The sequence below is a fragment of the Sturnira hondurensis genome, unplaced genomic scaffold (genome assembly GCF_014824575.4).
Source record: "Sturnira hondurensis isolate 20B ecotype Veracruz unplaced genomic scaffold, ASM1482457v3 Scaffold0022977, whole genome shotgun sequence".
In the NCBI taxonomy this organism is placed as follows: Eukaryota; Metazoa; Chordata; class Mammalia; order Chiroptera; family Phyllostomidae; genus Sturnira; species Sturnira hondurensis.
The window spans coordinates 122,019-149,131 of record NW_028095608.1 but is presented as its reverse complement, the minus strand read 5'-3'; the positions used below and the strand labels follow the sequence as shown (position 1 = coordinate 149,131).

General features: G+C 52.2%; 1 protein-coding gene across 1 annotated transcript in view; it reads right to left on the bottom strand.

Moving 5' to 3' along the window:
* Nucleotides 1-1,080: 1,080 nt before the first annotated feature.
* KCNK1 (potassium two pore domain channel subfamily K member 1) overlaps nucleotides 1,081-27,113 on the bottom strand; it is a 38,963-nt gene continuing 12,930 nt past the window's right edge. The window contains exons 2-3 of the mRNA XM_037037315.1: nucleotides 4,217-4,612; nucleotides 1,081-2,286 (exon numbers count right to left, since the gene is read on the bottom strand). Coding sequence (XP_036893210.1) covers nucleotides 2,027-2,286; nucleotides 4,217-4,612 — 656 coding nt within the window. The 3' untranslated portion in view covers nucleotides 1,081-2,026. The remainder of the gene's footprint in view (nucleotides 2,287-4,216; nucleotides 4,613-27,113) is intronic.

Sequence of the window (27,113 nt, the reverse complement as noted above, 5' to 3'; positions counted from 1 at the left end):
TGCCCCTCGGCCCATGACCAAGTCCAGGGACCACGCCCCCTTACAATTAGAAGCTGGCAGGGTGGGGAAGTGAACTTGCTCCAAGCTCTGTACCTCACCCTGCACATTAACAACCACAGAACCAGTGTGAGGGGCACTAGGCGCGGTGTACCCCCCGCAGATGCACAAATGCTCTGAGAAGTAAGGTCTACACCCGGTTGCTACTGCCATCCCCCCACCGCACGTTTCCTGGAGGCCTGTCCACATGCGTCAGACCTGCCTCCCCTCTCGTGGGGGCAGGCCAGTCGTTCCTCTTGCACTGAACAAAAAATGACGACACCCCTGCTGTAACCACTGTTTCTGAGACTGAACATTCTTCTGTGCCGGGCACCGTTCCAAGCTCCGTGATCACTGGACTGTCCAGACCGTCCTGTCCTGAAGGAGCCTCCCCGCTCCACTCCTCAACTGCCTGCCTGCCCTGCTGAGAGCTCTCTTCCGAGGTGGAATGAAGAGAGAACCGTGCTCACGGGGTAGCAGGCCCCTCGGGGAGGAAGCGGGGACCCACTTGCAACTCACCAGGGGAGCGCCCTGCTGAGGACTCAGCACAGGAGCAGGGAGTGGTGGGGGGGCTGCAGAGCCAGGAGGTCCTGACTTCCTTTTCTGCTCACACAAGACGGTGTTTTGTACAACTAACAAGGGCCCTGCTGTCAGGCAGGGGATCCCATGTCTGAAGGCTGAATCAGCAGTGACAGGGCAGGGCTGGGGACCTGTGCCCAAGGTGGCACATGACGATGCAGCCCAGGTTCTGAGTGAGCTCCCCAAGGGGAGGCCGTGCTGCCGGCTCAGATCATAGGCGGGGGTCAGTTCTAGCAACACCTTGCGCCCCAGCTGTTGGGCAGCTCCCGTGGGAGGTGAGGCACAGTCAGCCAGTCACTGGGCATCCCTTATCACACAGGGTCCCAAGGTCTGTCTGATTTTCTCTCCTGAATCATGTGTCCTGGCACATCACTGACATGTTGTCTTCATGGTTTCTACAAAGGCGTTCATACATGTAACCTACATGGACAAGAACTTTCTTGAAATATTAAAATGTAAGATTGCAACCAGCTATCATTTTTTATTTATTTCCATTTATAAATTTAAAAATTCTCAGGTAAACTTGACAATCTCTTCATCTGGGGCTTCCACGGTCACATTCCACTCTGTAGCTGAGGTGCCTGCAAATCACTATGCACTTTCAAAGCAACCATCTCAACCCGGTTTAGAAAACATATTCCATATGACGTGTCCACCCTCAGAGAAATGCTCACAGACCTCTGAGACATCTGACCTCACACTATTTATTGCAAGAGGGTAGAAACATTTATTGTAGCAGAATACTATATAGGCATTTGCTCTTCACTACATTATACTTCTTATTTATTGTAGCAACTCTCGATTCTTTAGTATAAAGAGAAATCAAGAGAAAAAATATCTATAATCTTGGGTTAAGAAGTTTGCTGAGATCTGGTGACCTGAACTGTATGTACAGGATATAAACATATTTATATTTCATATGTACACAGTTAATAGTGACCTATTCATTATAAACAGTAGGTTTAACTTAGGTGCTACAAAAATAATCATTTGGATGGTCGCATGCAAACCAGTACACATAAACTTACTTATAAAACAAATCTCTAGGCTTTTCAATATAAACATTGCTACGTAGCCATCAGCTAAAAGATTTCAATGCAAACCCCGAAGTCCCCAATTTAAGGTACAAAGTCTGCTTCTATCCACACCAACACACCACCTCCAATAGTCTTCTCCTAACAGTAAGTCTAGGTAATTCTGTCGCCTATGAATTACAGGTACGTATCTCATTTCCTCAGATATTCCAGCCCTCCGGAGTAAAAGCTTCCTTTGTTTCATTTGTTTTGTTTTTAACATTACAAGCTACTTGTTAAAACATCCTGTTGGCTTTCACATGGTCATAACCATGACCAAAGCAAAGCCCTCCACTCCGGGCCTGGCCTGGTGCCCCAGGACAAAGCCCTGTGCGAGCTCAGTGGTTTGCGGAGCCGTCGGCATGGGCAGGTGACGGAGGCGTCACAAAGGGCTCGTCCTGCTTCTGATCCTCTTTCGGGCTGGCGGCCTGGTCTGCGATGGAGGAGAAGGACAGCTGGTCGTGCTCCATGATGTACGCTTGGTCCTCATCCTTGTCCTTCTTCACGTAGAACATTTTCCTGAATTTCTTCAGCTCGTGGAGTTCACAGAAGGTTTCCAGCACGACCAACATGGCAATGAGGCCGAGCAGCAGGTAGCCTGTGGGAGAGGAACGTGTGTTTCAGTGGGTCCCGTCAGGGTAAACCGAGTCACACCACAGAGGGTCGGGGGATGGGCGAATAAACTCATCGCCGCGTCTCTAATACCTAAGAACACCCTGCATTCCTGAGCTCAAAGAGGAGGAACCCAGAGAAAACTGAGGACCGACTTCCATAAAACTGGACTATTCAGAATCACACGGTGCCATCTTTGATAACAAAAAAATAGTTGGGGCTGGTGTGGGACTGTTAGAGGGAGAGAACACTGTGCTCACCCAAGCGAAACCTCCGGGGAAGGTGGGGGGCTCTCCGCCCCCCGTGTGTAAGCAGTGACTCTCAAAACACCAGTGATATTCGCAAGAGTTCTGATTTATCACGAGCACTCACCGCCAAGCTGGCCACCTTGGAAGCGCTCAGTACTTCCACCCGTACGCCACCACCGAACAAGAAGTTCAGCGCCAGAAATTACAGTTTAACAGATGCCAACTCCTTTCAGAACCGACACAGATATTACACGGCTCTGTGCGTGGCTAGTTACCCTTCCACCACGGTCCGGCAGCCAAGTGAGCTTTCATCATGCGGCCGTCTTTTCTGTCTTTATTTTTGGGGGGCACGTGGCCCATTCACTGACTAACTCTACCACCTTCCTCCTCCAAAAATAAAAGACAACTTGTTGCTCTAGATAACTGCTATTCCTTGAAATCTGGGATGGGAAACAGGTCACTTTCAGTCAATTTCAACACATTTAAAATCAGTTTTTAGAAAAAAAATGCATCCCGGAAAAGGAACAGAAAATGAAAACTCTAAGAACAAAATCCCCAATTTCATGTCCCAGGGGTACAGTGTTGGAGATTTTCAAGAAAACACATGGACTAGGAAAGCTAGAGTCGGCAGCTCACTAGGAATAGGCAGAATGATTATCTTGAGAATGTAAAGTGATTGTTCTAGTACCTTCCGAGTTTGGCTATTAGGTGTGGATTATACACCATATTTTAAAACTTTTTAAAAAAGATTTCATTTACTTATCTTTAGAGGGGAAGGAAAGGAGAAGGAGAGAAACATCAATGTACAGTTGCCTCCCATGAGCCCCCTACTGGGAACTGGCCTGCAACCCAGGCATGTGCCCTGACTGGGAATCGAACCGCCATCCTGTGGTTCTCAGGCCCGCACTCAATCCACTGAGCTACATCAGCCAGGGCTGATTATACACCATATTTTAGAAATAGCAAAAACACTGTTAATCAAACTAGTTGGCAAGTCCCCCTCCTTTTCTTTTATCCATTATTTAGTCCAACTCTTAACTGCTGCCAAAAACACCCGTGGGTTTTCAGGCAGAAGCAGGAGGAGTGTCTCCTACCCACACATAACGTGCCTTTGGGAAAATCCAGGTAGACTGCCTAAAAAAATCCATGCTCCACCTTACAGTAAGTCTTAAATGTTCTGCAAGGATTCGGTATGTGAGAAACTGAGGAAGTTAAACTGGTGGGCTAAGTTTGTAAGACCAGAATTAACACAAGAAAAATAGAGCTAGCAAACATTTTATAGAAATGTATCCAACTTCCCTAAGTTATGAAAAAATTAAAATCAAGAAGGAGGTAACATTTTACCTAACATACGGAATGAAAGCTGAGATGATGTTTATCGGTGCAGTGAAATGTACCACAGGGCTCCCAGAATGCCACCAGGCCAGCCCCACGCCCAGAGCCCCCAGCCTGCCACAGGGAGAGGGTGCTGGAGTCCTGGGAATTTGTGATGTCATTTGGAAGGCCCTGGGTCAGTCTGTCCTGTGAGTCACCAAAAGGCACATTCACTTTGAGCCAGAAATCCCACTTCTTGGAGCAGCATCAAAGGAGAAAGGCGTACACAGAAAAATATTTACTGAGGTTATTTACAATGTTTTATGCACAGCGGAGGCAGGACCCGGTACTCACACGTGATCCCGATCTTGTAGAGCTCTCGAAATTTCTGGTTGTAGCCTTCTCCGGGGACATAATCCCCCAGGCCGATGGTGCTCAGGGAGATGAAGCAGAAATAAAAGGACTCCAGGAAGTTCCAGTCATCCTCCAGGACGGAGAACACGGCCGCCGGGATGAAAAAGAAGCAGGACACGGTGACGAGCCCGAGCAGCACGGCGTGCACGATGGCCACAGCCTGCTTGGAGAAGCCCCAGCGGACGTGGAAGTAGAGGACGGGCCTGCGGGTGACGTGCACAGTGACGCGCTGGACCACCGCCGTCAGGAAGAGCAGGGTGAAAGGGATGCCGATGACGGAGTAGATGATGCAGAAGGCCTTTCCCCCATCCGACAAGGGCACCGTGTGGCCATAACCTGCGAAGAGAGCAAGGGGTGGGGGGAGGCACTTTTAAGTAAGCCACACCTGCTGCCCGTCTCCATTCTTTGGAAATAGGTGGGCCAGGCATCATGTCTGACGCCCCAGAGGTTCACTGTAACTGTTATCACAGTGAATTCCACATTGGAGGCCATGCCGTTGGGAAGCTGCCACTATGGGAAGTGGCGTGTAAAACCTTAGCAGCTCTTTTGCAGCGCAGCGGAGTCCGGCTTCCAATTCATAGTCCAGCTGAAGCAGCATTGAGAGCTGGTTGAGGGCCCCACCAGGAAGAACGCATCACGGGATACCTAATCCTCCAGGCTGGAGCAGCCCCCCTCCCATGCTTACCCCTGCCCCCCCACCCCAAGGATCCTTCTTAGTGTCCAAGTGCCAGGCTACACTTGCATCCAAAGCAGATTGCTCACCCTATATGCTAACAGAGACTGCTGCAGGTGGAGGTGGGGGGCTAAGGCCTGGCTGCAGGCGGGAGGGAGGGTGAAGTGGACTTGGGAAGACGCAGACCTCAAACAAGAGGGAGAAAAGGAAGACTAAAGCACAGTACCTCACAGCCTCGGGCACTCCTTTTAAAACATTTCACTCTGTTATCTGGCTGAATGGCACAGTCAGAACACCATTGTTTCCCTCCTGTCATTTCCATCAGTTACAGGATGCCATTGCTTCCACAAAACAAACATAAAAACGCACACCCACTACGGCCAATGGTCGCAGCAAACATGAGTTTCACCTCCCACCAGGACCCGACCATTCCCAACTCCAGCCAGTCTCGCACCCGCGGACCAGAGAGCACCTGCAGGGCGTGGGCCCAGCCGCCGACTTAGTCCCACCAGCACTTCATCCCGGAAGGACCGACACGTGTGAACAAGTCTGTTCAGGAAAAAAACAACTAAATGCATTTTTTGGTGTGAGAAATTGGATTCTGAAACATCCTCACATCTGCAATTATAATTGAAAGGTGGTTTCAAAGTCCGACTTATAAAATGCATCTGTCCCGCTTAAAAGGAAACAACCGAAAAATATTCAGCTTCAGATGCCCCAAGTCTCTGCTTCATTCCAACCCCTGGGTGAGGCCCAGGTGGTCGCACAGCGTCAGCGAGGCGGTCAGGGCCGCCCAGCTGCGCCCAGGAGGCAGGAGGGTGGCAATGAGCCACAGGGAGCCCAGGAGCGCCCCCAAACCGTGTGCAACGTGTACATCTAAACACACGTGCATTTCTCCGTGAACTGATTCCAGAGCTCAGACTCCATAGTTCTGAGCACTGGTCCCTGAGTCCAGTGCACATCGGAATTTATGTGTAACGGGCCCATATTCACGACAGTCTCCTGAGAAAGGTGGTTTCTTGACACCCCACCAGCTGACTCCCAGGCGGGGACTGCCAGCCTGTCCAACCTGTAAGTCTTCCTGAAAAACCTCTGGGGCCCCCGTTCAGCACCTCAGAGCGAGGCTCTGATGTGCAGCGTCTTCCCACGGCCTGGATGCTCTTTTGAGAGGCGCGCTGTTGGCCCCCGCCCCCTGTGACTCTGCCCACGTAACAGACGTTCCCACTCACATTGTCTAGGATGATGGGTAGGCACAACGTACACAACATATACATTTTCCATAAGTTAACTTGATACATGGCAAAAAACCAAAAAGCTGCAAAAGAAGAATGCCAACCTCTGAAATCAACCCCACTGGAGTTACTAAAACTAAGCTTCGATGTCTCTCTTCTGTAGAACCAACTTTGGTTTGCAATCCTGGACTTGAACTTGCTCCCTCTCATCCCCCCTAGACTGTGAGCCCTCTGAGAGGGAGATGACAGCTCTCTCCAGGCTCCGGGCCACAGTGCCCTCCAACGCAGGGACAGCAGTCACCCTGGGGCCGTGAGTGACTTGGAATTCAGGAGGGCTAGAAATTCAGGGCATGACGATGACTAGGCATCATGTCCAGTTGACTTTTTCTGCAACTTTTATCTTTTGCTTTGAAATAGCTTTTCTGCCCGCAGTTCAAAAAACTTAACTTCCAGGTACTTTGCCTACAACAGGTCTTCCTGATTCTCTTTTTCATAGAAATACTTTTCAGAGACCCACAGATGGAAACACTCTGCTCACCCCACCCATCCGTGTCACCGACATGACAAGGAACCTACGTACAGCGTCTGTTCCTTTGCTTACAAAAGGAAGTTTGTTCGCCAGAGAGGGAAATGCTGGCAAAGGATGCAAGTGCGCGTGACGCCGAGTCCGCGTGAGGAGGAGGCACGGATGGCAGGAGGCACCAGGTGGAGGAAGTCACAGACATGCACGTGGTCTGTACTTCTCCTGGCCGCCACCGTTCACAGATGGCACCTGGCTCACTTCCAAAGAGAGAGGCCCGGACACTCTTCATTAGGGCACCACCTGCTTCCTCAGCCGAGAGGCCCTCCTGCATTTAAAAACTGGAGGGTCCCAGCAAACGGCCTGAAGGCCAGGGGCAGAGCACCCCACACTCTGCAGCGGGAGTGTCCCCTGTACAAAGATGGCAGGGGAGTTCTGCACACCCAGCAGAGCCGTCCCCGTGCGCTGCCGGCCGGCGTGAGAGTCTGAGTGTCCACAGGACTGTGAATCTTCGCCAGAGTCGATCCTAGTTCTTGTTTCTACTTCACAGGTGAGAACACGGGGTTTCCAGGAGCTTGGATGACCTGCTCAAAGTCATAAAATAGTTGGAGCCCGTGATCTGTCTGCCGTGCCCACCCAGGTGTGTTAGGTGAGGCGGAGATCAATGAAGCCTCCTGACGTCACGCCTCAGGAGCTCGTGGTGACGAGGTGACGGCACTGGCCGTCACTCAGAGACGAGCAACCGTGTTTGCCCCGTGGCTCCGTGGAGCTGAGTATGAGACAGTGAGTCTCAGGAGGGGACGGAGAGCAAGAGGACAGGAGAGGACACAGGGAAACAGAGCTCGGAGACGGACAGAGGGCTGTGCAGCTGTCACCCAGCGGTGCCAGGTCACTCGACGGGTGTGGGAGGGAGGCCAGCACCAACCCACCGAGGGCCCGAGAGTCAGGGCACACGACGCGGGAGCTCCAGCATCCCCACTGTCTGCAGCCACACGGATGGACGACTGGTAAACGGCAGGCCCTCAGCGACGACGAGGACAGGGCACTGTCCTGAACTACGACAGAAAATCAGGGCATCCTGACACATTAGTGGTGACCGTGGAAAGCAGACTTTCTGTGGCAGTGACGATGTCAGTGACCTAAGTGCAGAAGAGAGTCCGATAAAATTCCTGTCTTCCTGTTCAACCAGCTTACAGGGCAGCAACTCCACATCCTGTCCCTCCCGGTACACACACAGCTGCAGAAGCACCGGTCCAGGAAGGTCCGACGGCCGGTGGCCCAGCGGACTGGCTATACGGCCACAGTTAAATGGAAAGTGTTCACAGCCTCTGCTGGTAGCTCAGTTGGTTAGAGCATCGGCCCGATACACCGAAGTTGCAGGTTCAATCCCCGGTCAGGGCACAGACGAGAACCAACCAATGAATGCATCCAAGTGGAACAACAAGTTGATGCCTCTCTCCCTTTTTCTCTTTCTTCTATCCTCTCTCTCTCTCTAAAACCAGTCAATAAATCTTTTTAAAAATCGTTCATTGTAAAAATTATCAATGACTCAATACATAAGGACAACATTTTCGTTGTAAAACTTCCGAAGTGTACGATGAAACAAGTCTCCCTTACCACCCACCTTCTCTCCACTTCTCTCTAGAGGTCACTGTTAGCTCATAGCCAAAAGCTCCTGAAATTTTTCTAAGCATTTATATATATTCCTAGAAAAACTGTGTTTTATTTTGTGTTCATCATAAATAATATTCTTCTACATGTATTGTTACTCTCCAATTGCCAGGTTTTCTTTGAACAACGTATCCTGAGACGCACGGAGATTTAAATGCCGTGTTTGACGCTAGGAAAGCCTCCCACCTCATCTCCCCACCCCCAGTGGATGGACATTTCAGGTGTTTCCAGTTTCTCACTGTGAGCGACACAAGTCAAAAGCCGCCCTGCAGGTCACTGCGTCCCTGACAATGAGTCACCTGTCTCTGCTGTTTCCTTCTAGCCTCCTGGGCTGCACTGACTTCCAATTCAAAGCAGAGCTCATTCTCAGAAACCTAAGCCAGAGCCCGCTGATGCTGGAACCCTGCCCAGCTCCAGGCAGGAGGCCACGCCCACGGCTCAGGCACAGTCCCTAGTGGTGCTTAGGGGAGGGGGCCCTGCATAGGCAGCATCTGCTTCTGGCAGGGTGTGCGGTGCCGTGACCTCCAGGTCAGACCTGCCCCTTGCCCTGATGCACAGGCTCCCACTCACACCTTCCCTCAGGTCCTGATGCCTGGTCTCCTCACTTAAAACTGTTAGAAAACACATAAAAGAGGGGTGCGTACAGCATTTGTTTTAACAGAGGGCTCGTGGGCCATATGGCCATTCTCTCTGTCGGCTCTCTGGACTCCGATCACGACCTTCTACACCCAAACAGCTCCATCTGTGCCCACAATTCTGACTCAACGTCGTTTTTCATGGCTTCCTGCCTGCTTATTTGTCATAGGCTATCCAGTTAAAAATGTTAAATTTTCTAATTTTAATATTAAGGAAGCAATTTGGCCAATTTAGGAAGTCCTACTATGAACTCTTTGTTTTCAAAGACGGGCAATTGTTGGGGTTCATTGCCTGTACCTCTATAAAATGTGCTTATTCTAGTAACAGTAAGAATACCTACCTCTAATTGATCCCTACTGTTTCATTTCTACATGCTTTCGTTTCCCTGGCACTCTTCACTACTCAACTTTAAAAAGATTTTATTCATTTATCTTTGAGAGAGGGCAGAGAGGGACAAAGACAGGGAGAGAAACGTTGACCAGCTGCCTCTCGCACCTGCCCTGAATGGGGACTGAACCTGCACCCCAGGCAGGTGCCCTGACCCAGAATCAAACTGGCCTTCCGATTTGTAGGATGACGCCCGCCCAACCGGGCCACACTGCTCAGGGCTACTGTTTAACTTTTAAACGATCGATTTCTGCTCTAGAGTCCCAACTGTAATGCAGCTTTCTCTTACAGGTCCGTCTTTCAGATTTTCACGATCGTTTCTCAGCCCATCTCTAAGGCGCGTGTTCCCTGCGGCGATGTCTTCTCACAGCCACTACGCAGTCGCAGGAGCCAGCATTGCCTTAGGAAGCCCTACTCCCTAAGACCGAAATACTGATGTAAGTGCGTTGAATAACTGTCAAAAACCCACCGTCCTCTCTGCCATTCCTCCCACGCTGGCGAGTACCGGGCTGACAGCCGGCTTCAGGTCCCCCATCCTGTGCAGGAGCCTGACCCTGCCAGGTGCTGACAGGGCCACTCACACTGGTCCGTGACAACGGAAGCACATGTGCGGGAAGGGATTACACAAGATAGTAGTACAAGTACAGCCGACAGTCAGGCAGGGGCGTGTTTTGCTCATCGTCGCAGTTATATGTACATATCCCTACGGAAAAAAATTCAGGCCCTGGCTGGTGTGGCTCAGTGGACTGAGCGCCGGCCTGCAAACCACAGGGTTGCTGTGGTGTCAGGTTGCCGGTTCGATGCCCAGTCAGGGCACATGCCTGAGTTTCAGGCCAGGGCCCTAGTAGGGGGCGCACAAGAGGCAACTGCACACTGATGTTTCTCTTCCTCTCTTCCCCCTTCCACCTCTGTTTGAAAATAAAGAAAGAAAATCTTTTTTAAAAATCAGGTAATAAGCTTGTTACCTCCCAAATACCAGCTGTACTGTCTACTGAGCACTGTCAAGGCCACCAGGGGCACCAAAGGCAGCACGGGCACCAAAGGCAGCACAGGTCCCACGGCCCAGCAAGAGATTGTAACTACTTTACTTCACATTTTAGTACAGTCTTCCCAGAATTCCAAGCAGTCGTGTTTATTGTAGTTTCCACAGGAAAGAAAGGGCAAAATGAATGGGCCTGTGACTGGCTCATCTGAGTGACCCCGGCAGGCTCTGGGGCCGCTGGCCCTGATGTCACTCCCTGGGGCAGTGGGACTGTAGCTTGGAGAGGGAGTTTCGGGGCACAGGTGAGCCTTCCACTGTCTAGGGTTGACGGACCCGGGAGGCGAGCTCCCTCAGGGTCATCAGCAAGAAATCAAGAGCTCGGAACTAACAGATGTATTTAACACAGGTGGACATCGAACCATGACCCCAGCTGTGGGAAGGTCATGCACCAGGCTGTTCCAGGAACCAAGCCAGGAAGAGCCCAGGGCGCCGGGGGAAGCAAGGGGCAGACAGCTTGGGAGCACTAAAGAGTGACAGGGAACACGGCCCCGTGAACAGCCACAGGGAGACTTCACACTCCCGGGACCTTTATGTGACCCCCCATTCGTGCTCCCAGTGAACCCTGCTTCCTGTTTGGACCTGGGGAGAGTGTTCTGAAGATGAAACGCACGCCAGGCATTCTCGCCTTTCACCTTCACGTCAGCTTTTTGAGATGAGGGCACAAGTCCGTAGTTGACAGAAAAGAGCTGTGTGTGGGGTGAGATCGCTTACCCCAGTTCCAGCTGTAAGTGCAGGAGGGAAGCAACCCTGAGCCTCTTTTAAATCTGGCCACAGGGGCTGGGGGAGGGGGCACACGGAATAGAGAAGAGGGGCGGTGGCCCGCTCCGCGGGAAATAGGAGCTAGAGAAGTCTCAGTGTCTGCAATAGAGCAGCACCCCAGGTGCTGGGGACCCAGCCCAGGAACAGCAGTGGCCAAGGGGCTTGGCGAGTCCACGCCCAGATCTCACAGAAACTCGCCCCGCCCTGGAGACTCAGTGGCCCCAGGAGAGGCCAACTGAGGCCAACTGAGGGGCCAACAGGAGTGGCCCCTGGGGCCGACACTGGTCCTTCCAGACCCTCCCCTGGCCTCTGGAAGGAGGCGGCTTCAGCCTGACCCCGTCTGTTTCCTTATTCATGGCTGCCTTTGCCATGGGCCACCCCCAGGACTGTCACCACCTACAGAAATGTACCTTCACAGGTGCTCTACCCTGGAGGGAGTGCCCAGGTGGTCTCTGTGGTGGCCACAATCCACACTGGTCCCCCGCCGCCTGCACCAGAGGCGGTGCTGCCCTCAAGGTGCCCGCCCTTCTCATACCAGCTGCTGCCGCCACAGACACATGTGCCTGTGTTCCCCGTCACGTGTCACCCCCCCCCCCTCCCCAGAACACTTGAAGGAAGAGTTAAAACCCTTATGGGGGCTCGAACATTGGAAAATTTTTTGTTTCAGCTAATAGCTAAATAAGCTCAGTGATCAGTGTATGGGAAAAGCTACTGTCTCACGAACTATCAGCATGACCCACCCTGGCTCCAGGAGACCACCAGCAGGTCCACCCTGTGTCTCAGGAGGACGGCAAGCAATCACGCCAGTGCCCGAGCCCCTGTGCTCCAGGGAGAGACGCCCAGCCCTCACCCCCTAGGACACAATGAAAGAATGCTGCAGCTTTTTATGTGATTAACTTTTCCCCTGAATTCCAATCCCCTTACCTACACTTTTCTTCTCCTTGTAAAAAGGGTCGGTTGAAAATGGAATGTAAGATGGTCCATTAGGGTACAAACCCGCTGTCTTCTCAAATCGCAGGCCATCTGAATAAAAGGCCACAAAGATTCAACCCCTGTCTCTGCCTATCAGGTCCGGGCAGTGACAGGCGGCATGGGTGCGGGCTTTTCCGGTTTCAGCCCAACTCCAAGCCTGGTCACCCCAGAAAGTGTGTAGCTGAGGAATCACACATCGTTTTCCCGTCTGTCGTTTTTTATCTCTTTCTCCTTCCCCCTCTCACTAATTCTGGACCATTTCTTAGAAATTCTAACAACAGTAAAGTTGAAGAAAGCAACAGAACAATGGGGGCTGGTGTTTCCGAAAGCCCAGCGTTTCACTGATTGATCGAATAAAGCCTGATACTTACAAGCATGCTTCCCGACCTACGAACAGAGGCAGCATTTCCTCCGTGGCCTCTTCCCTCAGGTTTGCCTGTGGGTTGGACAGAACTACCCCGCAGCCCGACACCCCCAGTTTAGACACCCCCAGTTTGGAAGTCATTTCTGTAAAGCCTTCCCAGGGACGTCCTTTTCGAACAGGCCTTTCAATTCGCGCTGTTGGCACTTCCCCTGCACAGACAGCTCCAGGCTTCGATTCCTTCCCCCTGGGAGCAGTGGGCGCCTGGCCCTGCGGCAGAGACAGGCCCCAAGGCAATGGGACACGTGCTGCACGATGAGAAGACATGCCGTTCCCCCGGTGCTGAATCCCCACCCTGCAGACCGCGGACAGAGACCCTGGCTGGCCCGACACTCACCCCCAAGCTCGACACCAGCGTGGCCCTAAACCTCCCATTGTATAAGGCGCCAGGGAGCCCTGGGCACTGGCTGAACCAAACCACACCCCCACGCCTGCCTTAGCTGGGACGTGGAACAGTGACGTCCAGGGGTTCCGGTGACTTGGGGCACACACATAAATGTCCACTTCCCCTTGGAGTGAAAAGCTCTGTACCTTCTGGAGAAAGCGGTTCCTAGAATAAGGTCCTTTTCTCCCCGTTAGACGTTGACGATGTGGAGGCTCTTGAACCTCGAGAACAGAGGGGAAAGGTGCACATCGGGCCTGGAAGCAAAAGGTGCTGTTTGCAGCGTAGGCCGAGACCTCGGTTCCCTGGATCTGAATCCGGCTGCGCTTCCTGCCAGTCGTGTGCCTTCGTCTCCTCGTCCATCAAGCAGGAGTGACACTCCCTCCCTCACGGAGGAGCTGCCAGGGTCACACAAATAACCCACATGGAGAGCGATTAGCCGGAATACTGGTAGATGCCAAGATGGCAAACTTCTCTACTGGCGCCCGAAGACGTAGTGATGGGGAGGGAGCTCAAGAGTCAGAAAGTTTTCGTTTTAGGTAATTAGTCAATAAGCTCAGTAGTTCATGCGGGCAAAAAGCTACGGTGTCAGGAACTGAGGTATGGCCCACGCAGCCTCCAGGAGACCAGAAGCAATTTGAGCCATTGTGTCCCAGGGAGAAGACATCCTACTGACCAGGAAACAAATAAAGAAAATCACGCAGAACATGGGACACAGAGAGACAATCACCCATGGGTCAGCAGATGAAAGACGGCATCTTTTATCTGATTAACCTCTTTCCTGAATGCCAAATTCATTATTTAGGTTTTTCCCCCCTTGAATTCCAAATCCCTTACCTACACTTTTTTCTCCTTAAAAAAAAAGGCTGGCTGAAAAAGGCAGGCTAGAAGGAAATGTATGACAGTTTGTCAGGGCTCATAACCCGCCGTCTGCTCAGATGGCCGGCCCTCTGAATGACGTGACCATAACGATTCAATCCCTGTCTCTGCTTTTCAGGTCTGGTAGTGACAGGCAGCAGGAATGCCTATGTTTCCAGTTTCACAGTCACCGAATCATCTCAACAATGCAAAGGGGGACACAAAAAACCAGAATTATCTTCTGGAGGTTGGACCCCTTGTAGGACAGGCTTCCCCCACTACGTGAGTGTTCCTCCACTAGAATCCCATCTGTATCAGTGCACATACCAGCTGGCGTTGTTGTGAGAGGTTGCACTTGGCTGCAGTGAATTTTTCCTGAAGACTCTTTGGACACATTTGCCCATTCCATGATGGGTGATTTACACGAGCATCTGCCCACATCAAGCTGAGTGTTCAGCAGTTTTTTACCAAAAATGGAATGACCCCTGTGCTCCACCCACCCTCCCTATATTCACCGAATTTTGCCCTGCATGACATTTTGTTTCTTCCAGATGAAAAAGTCCTCAAAGGGAAATGTTTTGCCAATGTGGAAGAGGTGAAACAAAAAACGGCAGAAGCACTAAAAAGCACCAAAATTGATGAGTTCCAAAACTGTTCCGAGCAGTAGAAACATCTTGATAAGCACATTGCATCAAATGGAGAGTACTTTGAAGGTGACTGAAGTTTAAAGATGTAAGAATAAGTACACAGTTTTTTACAAATATTCCTGGTTTCCAGGGTCCCCCCTACATGTGCGCTGTGGGCCACACTGTCCCCAGGCTGCCAGCAGAATGGCCTGCATCTTCCCCATGCCCTTCGGACACCTTGCACATTGATGACAGCTGTCCTGATGACCGGAACCTCACAACTGCGCTCAGGAAACAAGCTGAGACATAAGGGCTGTGTGGGTCTGCGCAGTGTGGGAGGACACCAGTGCACCTGCACAACAAGAGAAGAATCCAACTCCCTCTCACATTCCCACTCTCTTCCTCCACCCCAAACTGACCCAGCCTGCTGGCCGGTCCGTCAATCCCGTGTGGGTGGATCCCGATGGATCCCGACATCAAAGGCAGGTGGGAACCGTAGTCCCCTCCGGCTGAATTTCTCTACCAGGTGGTGGATTACAACAAATAGGGGCACAAAACAGTCACAATACCTGCCACAAGTCCGGAAGTTCAAGCTCTCCCTCCTTTGGAACTTGAAAGGTTTGGCGGAAACAGGCGGCCCTCTTCCAGGTGCTGTATTCAGCTCCCGTCTGTTCAGATCAGGTGACAGACCCACAGGGTCCTTCCCTGAGGGGCAGGCCACCGAGAAGGGTGTGTTCCTGACCCAGAACCCAGCACTGACACAAATCCACCCACGGGTTCGAGAAGATGGTGCGCCCTGTTGTGCAAGGGCAGGTGACACCCTGGGCATGCTCATCACTTGACAACCACCCATGTCACCGAAGAAAAAGACTCCGGCACTCTGTGCTACCTGATGGACACTTACTGAGCTGATATTAGGGACCCGGATTTCTAGGTAGGGTTGTTCGAACGCCAACTAGCCCTGGAGTGTGGAACATATTCCTACTAGGGAACTTCGAATGTTAACTTCCCACCCTTGGAGGACATGATCACAGTATCTATGCGAAAAAATACAACACTTTTCACTTCTGTTAAGTGACAACGTGACAGACCTTTCCTTCTTGGAAGTATCACTTCTCTTGGCTCTGGGTCCCGGCTCCGGGGGTGCGGGATCTATGGCTGAAGCGACGTGAGTAAGGGCTTCCACAAGGAGTGGTCCCCATTTCTGCCGTGGTCCTAGAGTACAGGTGACGACAGCAGAGCCACAGTGCCCACGACAGACACACACCTTTGTCCCAAGCCCCCAAGAGCACCACAGCACACCCTGCCTGAAGTTCACCGATACAACTGCCAGGAAAAAAGAAAAGGAAGATGGGGACGTCAGCAGAACGGCAACATTCACCGTGCCCGCAGCTGGCTTGTGGGTGCGGGGAGCATTCATTATACACAGTGCTCTCATTTTGTGCATATTTGAAAATAAGCTATACTAACAAACAGAAAAGACAAGGATTTGAAATGTGGATGTGAGAACACAGCTTTTCATCGGGAGAAGCTCTAGAAGAAAGGTCTGGAATTTTTGCAGTTTTTCCAGTCCTGCCTTTGTACAGAGAGCCCTGGAAGACTGCCTTCGCCATTCGCAGAAGCCGCCACAATCTCCCCCACAGAGTTGTGAAAGCCTCAGACTGTTCTCGGAGGAGGGCACACGCCCAACCCTCAGGCAGCCTGGAAGGTCACGGCTGACCACACAGAGACAGGGGGATGGATTAATTTCCTCCGCAGAGTTTCCAAGGGGTTAAACCAGATTAGCTGTCTGTCTGCTTCCAAACTGGGACAGACTTCTCGGAGGGGCCTCGGTCCATCTGCCAGGGGGCAGGGGTGCGGTGCAGCCCAGAGAGCGCCCCCTGGCCTCCCCAACCCGGCACTGATGTGCAGTGCTCCAGAACATGCCACTTCCCTAAGGCTGTGGGAACTGCCATTGGCCATGCACAGCTCCCCCTGCTCGTGCTGGGTGGGCTTCCACTGCCCCCGGAAACTACTGTGGGTGCACACAAGGATCCCCAGGCGGCACAGTGCCAGAGAGGAGTGAGGACTTGGAACCAGACCCGGAAGACTAGGCAGTCCCACCAGCATCGTGGCACTTCAATTCACTGGCCCAGTGGTGCTGGGGACAGTGAGGACCAAGGGCTGAGCAGAGAAGGGGCAGGGTCACGAGGGCAGGAAGGATCCCATCCACGGTGGCTTATGTGCCTTCCTGCCAAAGGACCTCACAGCGCTCACCTCACTCCCAGCTCCCCTCAGTCCCACCCGGCACCTGTCGTCTGCCTCTGGGTTAGTTCAGCCCCAGGTGTCAACTCCTGCTTGCGGAGCCCAGCTGTGTCCCAGGCAATGAGGTGTGACACCACCACTCACGTGGGTGTGTGTAAAGCAGCTGTGATTTGTGAGCTGGAGCAACCTTGCTGGGGAGAAACAACTGACCAACTGTTGAGAGCTGAACAGCCGCAGGAACCCAGGGGAATACTGGCAGGGAAGCACATACAAGGAGAAAAAGGTAAATGGGAGGAACAGAGGCGTAGATGACATGCCATTTATAAAACTGACACATGACTAAGGGGATTCAGGCACCACTCTCCAAAAGACTGAATATTTGGTCCAACAAAGTCATTTTGAATAAAACTGTTTAACTCCCAGATGTGCCGGATTTTAAGGGGTGACCAGAAGCAATGAGCTGGAAACAGGTCCCCCCACTGCTCAGGGTTCGGTGGGAAGGGCTGTGGACACTCCCCCCGCATGGGTTCCGCACCAGCTTCCCTGCCCAATCCTCTACTGACGCCAGTCTGCCTTCTTCAGGTTGCCAAGGGCTTCAATTGGGAGAAATCCTGAACTGAATTCCACCTTCACGCTCCCCAACCTCTCACCACAATTTGTCTAAACTGACTCCTCCTCCTGCTGGAAACAGACCCACCTCAATCTCAGGGGCTGACGGACCCTGTGCTTGTCGCTGGTCCTCCCTCCCCAGGAGCTGCCAGCGGAGAGAACCCGGCCAGGTGCCCTCGGACTCTGCCCCGCCTATACTTGGTCCCACAAGAAGAGAAACAAGAGTGCCACCCTCAAACCATGGCCATCCAAGGGGGTCGGTCAGAGGCTAGCCTCGCTGGGACCCTTTTAACCTGCTCTGTCGCGGGGGACCACATCAGAACCATGACTTTAAACACCATCTCTCACCCATGGCCCTGCCACCGGCCTCAGATTCACCGGGGGAAGGAACTCTCAAATGCTTTACTAGAGAGTCATTTCAACTGGCCTGGGAAGGAACGCAGGACTGATATTTTTTAAGCTTCCCAAGACTCAGCTTCCAAATTACAGCAAACTGAGCTATATACCAATGACTCCCAAACTGACTTGCCCTCCCCTCTTTTCCGAGCTCATTCATGCCTGGCTTCCTACTCGAAATTCCATCCAGGATGTGAGGGAGGCATCCCCAAATGACTACATCCACAACAGCTTTCTGGAACGTGTCGTGCTAGGCACCACCCCCACCCCCAGCAGCACCACTACTGACCAGGAAACCTCAGCCCGAAGGAGCCCTCGGTGAACCTTTCCCATTTCCGGTAACAGTACCAGTATCTATCGAGCTCTTCGGCTCAAACACCAAGTAGATTTTGAATTCTTCTTCCATCGTTCCCACTGCCACTAACCCCAGGATACAAGAGTCACTTCTCCCCAGGGTCACTTTCACTGCCGCCCGCTTCTTCCCAGGATTCCACTCCTCCCACGCCGCCCGAATGCACAGAAAGTCCCCGAGACACTTGAATGAGCGCCCGCGGCTGCCATAACAAATTCCCACAGACTTGGTGGTTTACAACAACAGAAGGGTGTTACTCCACGGTCTGGGGCCGGAAGTGAAATGACGGTGCTGGCCAGGCCACAGCGCCCGCCAGAGGCTGGGTGTGGGGGGCTCTTCCTGCCTCTTCCAGACCCTGCAACAAGGAAGGCGGCGGCTCTGGCCTGCAGCCCCAACCCCAGTCTCTGCTTCTGACTCCACTCGGCCTTCTCTCTCTGTGTCTGTGCCTCTTCTCCCTTGGGGTAAGGACTTGTCACTGCATTTAGGGGCCTCCCGAGGTCACCCAGGAGAGCTCTCTCAGGGTCTGTAACTTAATTACATCTGCAAGGACCCCTTTTCCAAATAAAGCCATATCTATAGGTTCCAGGGGCCGGGACATGCACACACATTTGGGGGCCACCGTTCAATCTACAACACTGTACGGCTGACTTTTAATGATGGAAATGACATCACATCACTTCTCCAATTGGAATGTTCTGATGACTTTCATTACAAGTGCGAGAACTAGAACTAGGACATCAAGTTCAATTCCTTGCTCTGAAACTCTCGGATTTGCTTCCGATGACTTCTTCGACCAAGTTCCTGCCACTATGTCCCTCACGGCTGCCCCCTGGATGCATGGGCCTCTGTCTACTCTTCAAAAAGCCCAAGCTCCTACCTCAGGGCCTTTGCACGCTCTGTTTCCCAGCTTCAAAGCCTTTTCCACCAGTCTGCATTCAGGTCTCTGACCAGCATCCCTGCCTCAATAGAAGGCTTCCAGGTCACCCTCTCTAAAGTAGCCCCATCCTCTCCCAGTCACCCCGAAGCCCACTAGCCCGTGTCAATTTCCTGTACCCCAAAACCTGTCTTATTTACTTATATGCCGACAGCTGTCCCAGCTGCGGTGGAGGCAGGAGCCTGGTTTGTGTGTTTATGTTGTGTGCCCAAGAGCCTAGAAGAGCCGCCACATGCCAGCAGAGTGACAAATATCAGTGACTACGGGAATCAACAGCGTGACTGCTTTAGGGGCACCATGAAAGCCACTGAGATGAGGGGCAGTGTGAGTGTAAAGAAAGGTGAACTGCGACAGCTCTATGGGGACTGTGGCCACCCCCATGACCCCTCCACACTCGACACTGAGCATGGCTGGGGCTTTGGGACTCACGTGACACGGGACTGGAGATGGCAGCTGTGGTTCACAGGGACTCGGCCACGTCCCGCCCATGCACGGGGAGGAGGGCTGGCACGGCTGAGGCTCCTCCCACCACCCTGAGCCAGACCCAGCGGGCAGCCCACACGTGTTTAGGAAGTCCAGACTCTTATGCCCTTGTCCTAACTTCTGGAGATGGGTACCGACAGGGACCCCAGTGTGAGGACATGAGAAGGAAAGCAAAGCATGTGTTTAAGAGGATCCCACTCCATGGAAACCGGTGTATTAGCAACAGGAGGTCATCAGAGAGAACACTAAACTTCAGAAGGAAATGTAAAGCGATGACCTCGTTTATCGACATGAATCCCAGTCAGTGCACAGTGAGCAGGACCCTGAAACTCCCATCCAGCCCCTTAACTCCCCCTCATACTTGCATGACCCCTCCACCCACACAGAGTCTCCAGGCTAGGTACTGGGCTGGCCAAAAAGTTCATTACATTTTTTCTGTAAGATGTCTCTAGCAGTGCTCAGCTATCTTTAACTTCATTGAAACATTTTGTTAGATTGTATTGTGATAGCTGCCATATTAGTGTGCATTATAAAAACTTATCAAAATTGGTGAATTTTTGTGCAGCCATTTTAATGTTGATAATGGAAGAAGATATACACCATTTTCAGTGTATTATGCTTTATTATTTTAAGAAACATAAAAATGCAACTGAAACCCCAAAAAGGGTTTATGCAGTGTATGGAGAAGGTGCTGAGACTAATAATGTATCAAAAGTGATCTGCAAAGTTTCTTGGTCCTACTGACATTTTGGCCAAATAATTCTTTGCTGCAGGGCTGTCTTATGCATTGAAAGATGTTTAGCAGCACCCCTGGCCTCTACCCACTAGAAGTCCATAGTGGGAGATAGCCAACATATTCAAAATATCCAAGTCAATAAAGTTACTGATGAAAATGAAAAACATCTTTTATTTACAGAAAAAAACAAATGGACTTTTTGGCCAACCCAGTGTGCCGAGCCTGGCTTCTCTCACCGAACCCAGCCCTCCACTCCTGAAGACCCCAGGGCGGTACCGCAGCCCCGCTAAGCCAGCATACCCACAAGTGAGCCACTGCGCTGGCCCCTCACAACAGCTCCCCCCACCGCCCAGGCTGCATCCTGCACCTCGGAGAAGGGCTCCCCGGGCCCCCCATGGGTGGCCTGGGAGTAATCCCAGACCCTTGCTGCCTCACCGCTAACCTTCCAGTGGACACCAGGAGCGACCGACTTTGGAAGGATCCCCAATTTATTCCTTGATCTCTGTCATCACTGCGGGTTCCAGGTGAGGATTGTCTCGTTCCCTCTCTGTATACGGGAGACCCTTTCCCACTGATCATCCCCCAGGCCACCACTGCTGACTGCCAAGGGCTGCATCCACACCCCTCAGGTGGACTCTGGGGCCCACATGCCCAGGCTCACTGCTCACTCAGGGTAGGCCCCAGAGAACCGGGGTGGTCTCAGAACACGCCCTGCCCTTCACACCTGCAGGGTGTCACACCTGCTGTGCCCTTTCACCTTGTCTGCCGGTCCCCAAGCCCCTCAGGTGGAGTCTCTGCATGTGCTCCCCAGTACTCGACATTTGACGTCCTCACATGCGCAAAGACCCCTTCTCCTGTTCCTGTCTCTACCAGAGGCTAGCAAAGCACACACGTCCTTTCCCTGTCGCCCCAGAAGCCTGCTCTGACTAATGGGATGAGTGGAGATCTGCCGGCAGGAAGCCACTCTCGGGCATCTTTGTTTTCCCTGCCTTTGCCATACACACCTGGTCTGGAGCCAAGCAGCCATCCCATGATGCCGAGGGGCTGATGCGGGGATGAAGGAGCCAAGCAAAGGGGTACCAGCCAGGAAGAACCACCAGGGACTGGCCACATGGAGCCGCTGCTCACAGCCAGGCCTTGCAACGTGAGAAAAATGACAGGCAAAAACATGCACACACGCACCCAGGCACGCACACACATCAATTTAAGCTACTGTGTGTTACTGAAGCTGAACGCAATCTTAACTGGCACAGTCACCTGTATGATTGCGGCCAGTCTGCAAGGTTGTCTAAGCTGTGCTTGATCCCGGGACTCTCTCCTACCCATCACTGACTCTGGGACCCAACACAGGGACCTGCGTGTGGCACACTGACGAAGGCCAGGGTGCCTGACAGCACCACCCACGGGGACAGCCGTCTTGAGAGGCTACTGCAGGTAGGCAGAGCCAAACCTGACCTCCATTCTGGGCAACTTTCCGGAACACCGCCTCATTGTGAGCAACAGGCGGGGGGATCTACATAAGAGGTTAAAAACACGTACGTAAAATGCTACCGAATGTCCACCATGGGGAAGTTAGTTCATAAGATAAGAAAATAACTTTCAAAGCCAATTCCTTTTACCACGGACATCTAACTACAGTGAATTACTTCCACGTCTGCTTTGTCTTTCATCAATGATGATGACTGAGGAATAGAATGAGTCTGCTCAGTTCAAGCTCATTGCTAGGTCAGAAGTGAGGCTGGGCCTCCTGACCGCGCCGGACGAATTCCTGTTACACCTTGTCCCTCACCTGCCCACCTGGCAATCCACTGTTCTCCGAGTAGCGCAACACCGCACAATTGCTACTTCTCATAAGCGTTTCCACACCTTTTCAAAACTACCCATGGTGCAAAAATGTTACATTTTATCAGAGGAGCATATTTCCAATTTATTCAAATGTTACCAAAAATGTTTAACTCTTCGAAGAGTAACATACGGTTTTCTGTCCCAGCTGTGTCCCACACACTTGGCAGGCGACTTCCAGTCTTTCTGTTTAGAGAATTCCTAACTCCGATCTTTTTGGATGTGAAGCTTACAGTCCCCTTTGCTACCCTCATTGAATCCAGGAGGCTATCGAAGTAATAGCAGCAATCTTTCCAAGTGCTCAATTTTTCATCAGTTTCTTTTTTACTTGTCCCTACACACCAGCTTAGCAGCTGCCTACAGCAAGGAGGGCGGGGGAGGAGCACCTCAGAGGGTCTCTATCGGGGGTGTAGGGACCCCCTCCAGCCTGGCCCACATATACGCAGGACCAGCATTCAGTACCAGCTGTCAGGAAGGAGTTTTCAGGATACGAGTCGGGAGTACACACTAAAACCCAAACCAAGCACACACGCAAACACCCCAGTGCCAAGTTCATGGGATGATTGGTGGCCTCAAAGCTGTTTAAAAAAAAAAAACCTGACAGCTTAAAAAGCTCGGATTCTTTCCCCAGGATATTACTGAGCAGATCAAGTATTTGACACAAACACAGAGCATATTCAGTACTTCATCGGACACTAGAAGGAAGCTGGGTGGTGAAAACGAGCGTATCTCTTACGAGAGAAATGGATTCCCTGGGCAACGTAAGCGTCGGAAAGGCAGCCTCTCTCGTCTCCCAGAGCAGGAGTGAGTGAGCTTTGGCCGGGATGACACGACACACGAGTGACGAACCAGGCACTTACCGTACATGCTGCAGGTTCTTCAAAGAGACACGGGGCCCACCCAGGCTCCCCTTACCTCTGGAAAATTCAGATGCAGAAACAAAGAGAGGACAGTTTTAAATGCCAAGCAGTGTGTTATTAGAGGCCCCCTCGGTGGTTAAAAGGCTCTGTGTCAGAAAGAGAGGTGGGCCAGCACAGCGTGAGGTCAGTGTTCCCCCCCCTTGGATTCCGGGCCTTGTGCAGGCGCCCCGAGGGAGAAATGCTAATCTGGCACATTCGCCTCTTCTTTGGGTCTGTCAGGACGGGACCCAATCGTAGACCCAGGGTCCTGCATAAAGATGCCCATGGGTGCAATGAACAAACCAACAAACCCCCAAAAGCCAACCAAACAAAAAAGGCTGCTGAAGACTTCAGTCGGAGAAAACTAACCCTTAGGCTTACGTGTTCTTTGCCCGAACCGTGAGCGGCATCGCTTGTTTTGTGGGCAGTCACCCCAAACATCAGGACAAACAGGAGGCAGCAGGGGAAGAGGAGGACCACGTGTGAGCTGGACTGACCCCACAGAAGAAAGAAGCCCCAGGAACAACAAGTCTGCGTGGGGCTGTTGAGCATGGGGCACTGCGGGCGTCACTCATTCATGGGGTGGCCAGGTCAGAGCGACTCAATGGCACACGACACACACACCCTCAGGTGGCAGAAGAAATGTATCTGCCACTTGTGTGGACACAGAGCCTACCCCACAGAGCAAAACCTAGGAAGGGCAGCTGCTTGGTAGAACGATGTGAATTCCTCCCTCTCTAAAAATAGTGCTGTCTGGCATAAACCATTTCCTGGAGCGTGGCTCAACTTAGTCATCCAGCCCTGGAGGCATGCTCTCCCCTGCCCAGCTGGGTCCCACAGCCTCGCACCTGCGCCACCGGCACCTGTGCCACCAGCACCTGTGCCACCTGTGGCTCCGCCAGAGGGATGCTGGGGGATGCCTGCCCCCTCCTGGGGGGTGCCCCGCCCCCAGGAGGGGGGCTCCAGAGCCCCAGCTCTGCTGCCCAGTCCACCAGCAGCATGCCCAGCTGCTGCGCAGTGGAGGTTCTGCAGGGCCCCACCTGTCTTAGGAAGGGAAACCTTGCTTCTGCATCATTTCCTGAGCTGATCACTACTTTCCCCATCCCCTACTTTGGAAATTAATTGGAGAGACAGAGAGATTTTCTTCTTTTCCTAATCCCCGTCTTTGTGTGACTGCTTAGGGCAGGCACCCCATAGAATAGGGGAAGCAGAGGCACCCAGGGTCCCCCCACTTTTAAGCATCTGAAATGAGAGGCTTGCTTGGCTGTTTTACCATTAAAGACATGCAAGCTAACGGGCTGAACGTTCAAACCCGTATTTACTAGCTTTTAAAACTGATGTCACGTTTAAATAACACAATGGCCCTGCCTGGTGGGGCTCAGTGGACTGAGCTCTGGCCTGCAAACCAAAGGGTCACCGGTTTGAATCCCAGTCAGGGCACATGCCTGGGTTGCAGGCGCATGAGAGAAAACCACACATTGGCGTTTCTCTCCCTCTCTCTGCCCTTTCCCTCGCCTAAAAATAAGTAAATAAATAAATAAATAAATAATCTTTTAAAATACAAATAAATAGCACCATGAAAATAAAACCCATCACAGGAGAGGGTCCTGCTTCCTACTGGGCCAGGGAGGTGAGCAACCCCCTTTCCCCCCCACAGCCTAGACACATTCTGTCAGGCACTAATGTCCGAAACTTTTATGATAAATAAGCATAAAACTGAACACTCATATTCTAACTGCGCCTCCCTTCCCTGCCCCACAGCCACCGAGAATTCCTGCTCTTAAAGGCCTTGAATGTTGTGTCTATCAGCCTGAGGAACTGAACCACTTGAAGTACAGAGTGAGTGTCTTGCTCCTCCAATGACTGAGTTGGGTTTATTTTTAATCCAGAGGTCCCCACACGTTCTTACTAGTCATTCCACTGGACAAAAAATCAGAGCTCCTACCGTGTACCTTTCATACAAGGGATGAGCCCGTCACTGGTCTGACCTGGGGACACACACCAGTCAGAGGGGCCCCGCAGAACACTTAGCCATTCGGTGCCAAGCAGCAATTTTCATTGGAAAGGGCTGAGTGGCTCGAAAGAAGTAAGGCTGGACACTGAGGGAAGGGCAGAAACACGGCTGAAGGACATGGGTGAGTTTCTAAAACTCTTCGCGTGTCCAGTCCTCCTTACAGTCTCACCTCGCAGAGAAGACGGAGGTGAGCGGAAGTAAGCACCCACAAGAACGCTCCAGCAGGACCCGGCCTCTCTCTGTCCCTGGGGCCAGCTTCCCACCTGGGCATGAGGTCCCAGCCCAGCACGGCTGCCTTCTTTCCACCAACACGGATACCCTGCCCTCTGCAATATAAACAAACTAACCCTCCCAACCCTCCCCACCCTGGGGCAGCCCTACCCAGTCACCTGTTCCTGTGTTCTAGCACTTTGAGGTTTGCAGCAAAGCCGAGAGGAAGGTACAGAAATTCCCCCCATTCCTCTGGCCCTTACACACGCACATCCTAACGGCCCCCCACCGGAGTGGGACATTTGCCACACCAGGTCCAAAGCCCACCCTCTACATCACGGTTCACTCCTGCTGTTGTACAACCCACGGGTCTGGAAAAGCATAGAATGACACAGGTGCACCATGATCACATCAGACAGAGTGGCTTCACTGACCTCAGATCCTCGGCGCACCACCGACCCACCCCCACCCCTCCCGACCCTGCCCACCAAGGCAATCCCACTGTGAAGAGTTGGCCAAAATACTGAACGGGTTGGGCCAGAGAAACCTTCACACTTAAACATTCTTCGGGAGTCGGGCCAAGGGTAGAAGCCTTGAAGACCAATGAGAGTTATAATATGTCCACTTCACTCAGAAAGAAACAATTTATTTCTTTCTACTTCAAGTGTTCTGTCAGGACAGAACAGCCACTTCACACCTGGATGTCTCGGCCGGCCACAGCGCTGCTGAGACCACCACCAGACAGCCATCTTCTCCTAAGAGACCACACTGAGTTTTGTTCAGCTTTTCATTAAACAGTTCAAAGAAAGCGTAAGTACAGGATCACCAGCAACAGAGACGTTTCCAAGTGACCCCAATCGGAGATACACCGTAAAGCTAGTCACTGCAGGCACCAAGTGGCCACAGCTAATGCCGTCCATCCCACCTGGCTGACTCTGGCCTCGGGCCTCCCGGACCGTCTGGCTCATGGGGCTGGGCCCCCCCAGGATCCTGCCCCACTGCTTCTGCTTAAACAAGGCCATGCTCTGGCCTCCGACCTCACGCCCGTACCACTGGGTCTGCTAAAGTACTCTCCACATGTGACAGGTTTTTTTTTTAGTCCTCACCCGAGGACATTTTTTCCCATTGCTTTTAGAGAGACAGGTGGGGAAAGAGAAACATTGATCAGTTAGTTGCTTTGCATGCCGAACCTGGGATCTTACGCACCTGGACCCGAGATGAAACCCGCAACCCACGCATGTGCCCTGATCAGGAATCAAACCCGCATCCTACTGGTTACAGGACGGCGCTCCCACCAACTGAGCCACACCAGCCAAGGCTCCACATAATTGTTTCAACAACCAAAGGATGCGACAGAGCAGCAGTCAGAAAACTGAAAACGCTGGGTCTCAAAGTGTAACTATTCTTACTGCCCGTATTTATTCCCCACTGCACCCTTCTTATCTGGCCATTGCCATTGCCAAACACCTGCCTTCACGGTCTCTCCAGCCCAGCAAAGACTTGGTCCATGAGTAGGTGGAACTACTGCTTTGTTGGGGACCTACAGCCGCTCGAACCATCCCCCCCCCCCCAGCTTCCGTAGAAGCAGCTGGAACGGCTTTCCCGGGCGTCTGCCGCCGACAAGGCCAGGTGCCGCCCTCTTACGCCTGTGCTTCCGTATCCCCCCTTCCAAACCTTCTCCCTCAACCCCCAGGGAAACGATCTCCCCCAGGACAAAACATGGGAACTACCGAGACTTGTCTTCTTTTCAGACTGTCCCCAAACTCTAAGTACATGCAGCATTTTACAGGGTATTATTCGTGACTTCCGACAAATTAGCACCCTGGCTTTATTGTTCTATAGAGGAGAGTCAAATCAGACTCTGAGTCCCATCGTACCAAACTGGCCATTTAAGGCATGTAATGAAGTCGAACAGTCTTGAATTGCTCAGGAAAATAAG